A 7,365-nucleotide genomic window follows, 5' to 3' on the forward strand; every position below is an offset into this window, starting at 1 on the left:
CTCTCTCTCTCCCTCTCTCTCTTTCTCCCTCTCCCTCTCTCTATCTCTCTCTCTCTTTTCTCTCCCTTTTCTCTCTCTATCTCTCTCTCTTTTTCTCTCTCTCATTTGCATACACTATTTCTTCCGTCTCACAGTCTAGCATACACATGCATATACATGTATATCACAGTACATCATTATCTGTCTATCTGTCTCTCTCTGTCAGTCTGTCTGTCTCTCTTTCTCTCTTTCTTCCCATCTCTTCTTTCTCTCCTTGTCCCCTTCTCTCTCTATAACTGCTTCCTCCCCCTCCACACCCCTTTCACACTCACAAACTCTACAAGCTGAAAAGCCAAGAGAACAACATTTTCCTGGATAGATTGAAAACAAAAAAACTTTCACTTTTTCAACACTTTTACCTAGATTTAGAAATTCGTAAGTGCTGTGATTTTTAATTCTTGAGAAAACGTTGCTCGACACATGCAACCGACACCACGGATTCAGAAACTGCAACTTTTGAAATATTAGATGGTTAAAAAAATGTTGGCATAGAACAGCTGGCCGACGTTATCTGTTTCTTGCTGGGGTTTTGTTTTGATTTGCTTTAGGTAGTTTTTGTTTTGTTTTCTTTGTTTGTTATTGTTGGGTTTGGGTTTTTTTGTTTTGTTTTGTTGTTTTTTTTGGTGGTTTTTTTTTGGGGGGGTGGGGGTTCTTCTTTGTCTCTGTGTTTTTGCTTTTGTTTGTTTGCTGGGTTTTTTTTTTCTTTTTGGCTGTTTTATAATTCTTTGGAATACACTATGTACGTTTGAAAATTTAGCGCATCCCGAATTCCACAGCCATATTCCGTCTCTGGCACTTCATGTTTACCTCTGTGCCCAGTATTTATTTATACTCCAATATTCCCCCTGATGGAAGGTTACACGGCATCACGACAAGTCCCATCGGTGGCATTCCTATGGATACTGCTGAAGGGTCCAGTGTCTTTGTGGTTAGTGAGCTCAGGCTCGCAATGAGGTCAAACACAATAATATGTTGGTTACACATTGTTTGGGTGGAAAGTCTCTGAAGTGAGCGATTGGGCAGAACACGATAGCCCATACCTTGCTTGAAACATACCCCCCACCCCCAACCCCCCCCCCCCCCCCAAAAAAAAGGGCTGCGCTCAGTGCCGACCAGTAATAACTAATAAAAAAAATAGATTAATAAATTAATGCCGTGTTGTTCGTCTGTATTTGTGGTCAGCGAGGGGGGAAATCACGCTTTTGTCAAATTTTAGGAAAAGACGACACCAATATTTTTCCAACAGTCGGGCTGTTGTTGTCGAATTTTTATTTTCACACAAAACTTTTCGTCTCGTTGTAGATCACATGTTAGGGTGGATGTTTACTGAATAATGTTGTTTAAAGCCAAACAAATTGTTATAGTGTAAAATAAGTACGAGTATTCAGCTTTAAAAGTTACCAGGTTTTGGCCGCCATTTTCTCGCTAATTTTAACTGTAACAGCCTTCTGAAATCGCACACATCTTGTCTTCTATGCAATATAGACCTGTACTTTTTTCATCACGTTAAAAAATAATGTTAATACATGTATGATAGCAATAACCCCACGAGCCCAAAAAATGGCACATTCTTGCGATACGCTGTGTTATATGAAGTTGATACATTAATTGTGTACATTTACTCAGGTCTTTATCCCATTATTGTAAGTCAAATTCCCTCATGAGAATTAATATAAGTGGTTTTTCGTTTACTTTCAATATTAAAATTTCCATTAATTTCATGTCGTCATTTTACTTCATTAGTTTCATCTCTTCATTTTATTTCATTTCAAGTCCCATTTTGGATATACAGCGTTATGGTATGTTCTGCACAAACTGTAATCATCCACATAGTGTGACTCTCCTTTTGTCCAAGTTACATTTCCGTCTGAGTGTACAAGGCACAAAATGGTAAGACAACCAAACATACAGGTCGAGAGCATAAACTTGGCACAAACTTCATAAGACAACAAAACATATCAGCGCTGCACCTTAACTTTGTAAAAGCTTGACATGAAAACCAATCATACCAGTCCAGCTTCGAGTTCTCCAAAGTTTCCAAACGAAGATCCAGGGATACCATCGCGTCATTAAGCATCTCTATTTGTCTGAAACAAAAGAAAGACGAGTATAATACATACAACTGTTTATTCGTCTGTATCTTGCATTGTCTTACTTTGGCATATTAGCATAGCAAACCCTTACAGGTAATGAGATTGAAAGCTTGAAGAAGGATGTGATCACTGGAATGAACTGTGAAGTTATAAGAATAGAAAAAGACTAGAGAGGTCAACAGGTGCACAGATATCCTACTCTTTGACAAGGAAGTATGATCATGGGAATACTGCTCTGATTAGAAAAGGCGCGCAGTATTGTATGTTTTAGAAAGACTTAATGAGTTTTCAACGTTGTCATGGTGCCTAACAACATAACGGGGCCTCAGACGAGCCTTTACATCTCGACACTTTTCTATCGTGCCAGCCTTCACTACAGAGTATTTTGATAGTTTGCTGAGGCTTCGGGCACAAACAAGGTCAAGGTTTTCGTTCATGGGTCGTTAGCGGACGCTCTGGTTTGGTTTGCTCCTTCTTTCCTATCAAACATCTGTCATCCTTATCTCTCCTCCTTCTTTTCTTTGTATGTTAGTCTCCAATAACACCTCTAATCTTCAGCACATTTATGACGTGATTGTATCACAAGTGCCACTGAATTTTTCTAAAATGAACAAAAAAAATTGTTGTTCTTAAAATCGGACTTGTGACGTATACAGTCGAAATTGTCCGATACGGCCACTCATTGCCGAGAAGAAAAGGGTTTTGTCTTTAATAAACGGATGTCTAGGACAGTGCCATTGTAATAATATTTTTAGAAAACATGTAATCGGGGAAGTGATATAGGGTCATTTGTACATATTGATTGTATTGGACAGGTGGCTGAGTCGCTGTTAAAGCAAGTTCGACTGTATAGTTAAGCTGCACCAGACATCACAACAAATGTGCCACCATGGCTCAAGCACTACCACTTTTTAACTTTTTACAGACAGCTGGCGACCAGGCGGTTGTTGGTTTTTTTAGCTCAACTGACATGCTGAAGGACGGGGTTCAAATCAGAGTGTGGTCCAAATTTTACCCCCAAAAAATTCTAGAAAAGCCTTAAACATTTCGCACTGCGAAATTCCAAACCAATTTTATACCACGCCACGATATCTTTACCATTAATCCTTACAGTATAATACAAAACATCGGCATCTGGTGGAGCGGTCAGGTGCACGTTAGAGATCTGAGTTTGAAAATTTTGAGCAAGTATCTCGGTTTTTCTAATGAGATGTTGTATTCCTGTCAGCCCGGGTCGGCCGTGGCAGTCAGGAACGACTCCTAAACGAAGGCGTAAAACACCATCCTTAGAAACATTGTAAAACAGAAACAGCACAACGCAGTACCGTTTAGTGGAGTGTAGTAAATACAATACAGTATAGTAATTGACAGCTTCATAGGATATAGTACAAGGATAGGAACACAACTGTCAATATAGAGGTACTGAGTCAGCAGGAAACGAGCGAACACTCCGGAGTCCTGACGGTGGGTAGTTGGCGGGTGCTCTGGTATGATTTGCTCCTTCTTTCCTTTCGAACATCTATCATCCTGATCTCTCCCCTTCTTTAAGGGGTCTGTTACTTTCTTCTAACACTTATCCTCAGCATTTGTTTGAGCTTGCTGTGTTACAAGTATCGTAAAACTCTTACTGAAACAAAACAAGATAAACATATACTGGACTCAGTAACAACGAGTTATTTACTCGGTAACAGGAGTAACTGAGGTAAAATTAGTGTATTGACTCTGTAGCACGACATACCTGACCATCATGCCCTCAAAATGAATCAGGGCTGGCACTAAAATCTCCGAAACCGGCGGCGAGAATTTCTGAAGCTCAGATTCCGTTAATGTAGGGAAAACTTCTTCCAGTGGTATAGCGTCTGCCAGAATCTGTTCGTAGCTTCTTTCATCCGCTGAATCAGGTTTTGTTTCCTTTATGTCTCTTCTCCGTCTGAGCTTAAGACTGTGAATCGTGCTGTTTTGGCTTTTGGAAATACTCGATTGTTTGAGCTTGTACTTATTTCGATGACTATTAGCTGCTACAGTCTCCATTCCTGTGCTTTTGTGAGTAATTTTCAAATCCGAATCCCCGTTGGTGTTCACCCTAGACTCTATGTTGTGAGTTTGAAACCCAGTCTGGTCGGCATCAGGCCTTGTGCGTGGACGAAATCGGTATCGAGGTTCATCAAACTGGTTCACAGACTGGGACAGCTTTGTAATACGTTCTGATACTTTTGACAAACTTCTCAATGTTGTTTTCATCACGTGTCCAGAAACAAGACGTGCCAATAAAGGCGAGCTAGATGTGTACGCTTCTCTGGGAAACTTTCCAGTATCTGCATATTCTTTGAAGATATGAGCAATTTTATCTGGCAGATGACGAGGGGAAGTACCTGTATACGCCCACTTTGGCAAGCTTTCTTCATCCGTGTTTTCGAGTTGAGGAGAATAACTGAAAGTGTTCGCCCCTTGTGCAAAACTGTCTCCTTTCTCCGGATGTTCACGAGACAAAGACTTTGATGTGTCTCCCCCATTGTAGGAATTCCGTCGGTCTTCGAACTGTGCTGTTAGTCCCAAAGAATCCGCTCCTGTTTCTTGTCCCGTGTCAATGGAAAGGCTTTCGCTAAGATCACCACCTGGAACAATGTTTACGGTAACATCCTTAGCGAAGCCGGCTCCCTCACTGCCAACAACACCACAGCCTCCACTGAAACCGCTGCCATTTTCCCCTCCTGACCGCAGCTGCAGCAGCAACAACATCAACAGAACGGCATTGCTGCAGAGAGTTAAGAGAAGGCCTAGCGCTAACGTGTTCTGTGACGGCGTCATGTTGCTTCAGTGACAGCCTTCAGCCCGGCAGACCTTTCCCTGTCTCGGCCCTTCATGGTGACGGTCTGTGTCATGCACTCTCCACACTCACTCCCTGATCTCTCCACTCACGATACAGGCCAAAGACGTTTGAGAAGGCCTCGACTCTAAACGATAAAAGGCAGCATGTTCATCTTGCCTCATTTGTTGGATCTATTGCTGGCTTTTCCAGTACCCAGTGGTCTTTTTGCATTTGTCTTTAGAGGAACAGCTGGGAATGGAATTTATCTTAACACTAAAACGCAGAAACGGAACTGTTCTCGACTATCTTTCTAAATAATCATTTCGCACCTTTCAAAACAAGTGTCAAGGTCACGGTTCGCACCCGAGTGAGTTAAGAACTTCTTTCTCTTCTCTGAGCTATATTCTTCATACCCAACTTCCGTACAGCAAAGAGTCGAGACACTCACCTTCCGAAAATATGCGCTGTAACAGTTCTAGACCATGCAAAAGGCCATCACAGTATATAGACGGTACGAAAACAACAATTTGCTTTTGTTCGACAGATTGACGCAAACAGTAACAAACGACAATAAACACAATAATTTCGCAACAGTTCTGCATACCGTGTTTTTTCCACCCTGTCGTGACCTCGTCATAACGTGAGCTACAATTGAGGACACAAGTGGACGACAGTTCAGCTTCTGGTGGTTTTTGAGGGTGAAACAAAACCATGAGGCTCGCAGTCGGAGCGAACACACAGAGGAAATTAGAACTTGTCTCAATGACTGACGATAAAAACAAACTCGCACTTAAAGCACGCGCTATGAGTCGCACTTCCTCCTTGTGTTTTGGTGCGAACATACGAATATTAGTGGCAGAATTCGCTTCTGGACTTCCCAGAGAGATCGTTGAAAATTGGCTACCAAATGGCGTAGTTTCGGTGTCAACAACCGTTTTGTTATCTACTTCCGCCTCCTTTGTTTCTGGTCGGTGTTAACGGAAACGAGAGTAGGGGGATCAGGCAGCCCAGTGCGAGCCACAAGGGGGAAAATGTCATTGTAGGATGGTCTCTTATTTCATCTACCTTCGAAGAGGGTTTTTATATCACGCGGTCAGTGATCACAACAATCAACATTCCCACAACAAAAAGAAAAAGAAAAGAAAAAAAAACCCTGATTCCATTGGTATCGATCATCATGCGGGAAACTTGGTTCACCACGACTTACATCCGTCCAACCATCCATTCATGCATCTGTCCATCCGTCCATCCATTCATTCATCCATCCATCTATATATATATAGAGAGAGAGAGACAGACAAACAGTTAGTTACTTACAAACATTGCACTAGAGGTCAACAAAGACATTAACGAATAACACGACATTCTTAGTTGGTCGCCACTGTGCAGTGCCCTGTTTTGGAGCAAGGGTTATTGTGTCTTGTTCAAGGACACACCTCCAGGACACCACTCAACTAAGCACTGTGTCACCGACAAAATATGCTTGACATTTTTTGTGAGTCTGAACTCCCAGACCACTCCGACTCTGCCGTCCCAGTAGACTCACCTTACATCAAAACAAAACAGGCTAGGAAAATGATAAACAGCTTTACAAGGATGTATTGGGACGAAAGAGAGCTCACACAAAAACCGCATTACCAGATCGATCTTTCGTTTGGGGGTGTGGGGGGGGGGGTATTACAGTTTTTTAAAGTTTTAGTAAAGTTTTACGGCACTCGCAACTGCATAAGGTCATATGAGCATGACATTCGTGCTTTAGAACGACGGAATTGACATACATTTTCTCCTCTCCAGATTTCATGTCCGGAAGTATAATATTACTTGGACAGGAAAAAAAGCTGACATTCATTGTGTAGACGGGGGCGTAACTCCCCTCCTCCACACCCCCCCCCCTTGCCCACTTTTTCCCCTCCTTGCTTCCAGTGTCTTTCGAGTCCAGTGGTCCAACGATTGGATAAGTGATAGGGTAATCGAAACTCACAGAGGACGCGTATATTGGCCATTCGACCCCGTTCTTGAATACGCCATGTTTTGGGGTATTTCAAAAACGGAGTATAGCCCCAACATTCCTACCTATTCATACGAATTTTATAGTTCAGCTTTTTAAATTAAAAATGTGAATCTTAAAGAGACAGGCAACAACATGTATGAATACTATGAAATATCGTCGGCCTAGTGATAAAACCGACTAATCCACAAAATTTCAATTTTTTTTTATTGGCCATATCGATAGTAAATTGTCCATTTCATATGCTCACTCAAAGACAGATCATAATTTTGTGTAGAAATGCCTTTAACATCAGAAATAAAACCGTATAACCCGGCACCCATCGGATTTTAGCCCGATAACTCCGACTATCCCATCTGCGAGGGAGGGAATGAGGGTTGGCTGTTTTTATCGCGCTAACAATGAGGGGCCACGTG

General features: G+C 41.9%; 1 protein-coding gene across 1 annotated transcript; it reads right to left on the bottom strand.

Moving 5' to 3' along the window:
• Positions 1 to 1,730: 1,730 nt before the first annotated feature.
• LOC101854779 lies at positions 1,731 to 5,050 on the bottom strand. Its single transcript, XM_013079416.2, has 2 exons — positions 3,871 to 5,050; positions 1,731 to 2,126 (listed from the first exon to the last, which is right to left on the bottom strand). The coding sequence occupies exons 1-2, from the start codon at positions 4,938 to 4,940 to the stop codon at positions 1,895 to 1,897; spliced, it is 1,302 nt and encodes a 433-aa protein (XP_012934870.1). The 5' UTR covers positions 4,941 to 5,050; the 3' UTR covers positions 1,731 to 1,894.
• Positions 5,051 to 7,365: the final 2,315 nt, after the last annotated feature.

Source organism: Aplysia californica, unplaced genomic scaffold (assembly GCF_000002075.1).
Source record: "Aplysia californica isolate F4 #8 unplaced genomic scaffold, AplCal3.0 scaffold00051, whole genome shotgun sequence".
NCBI classification, from domain to species: domain Eukaryota; kingdom Metazoa; phylum Mollusca; class Gastropoda; order Aplysiida; family Aplysiidae; genus Aplysia; species Aplysia californica.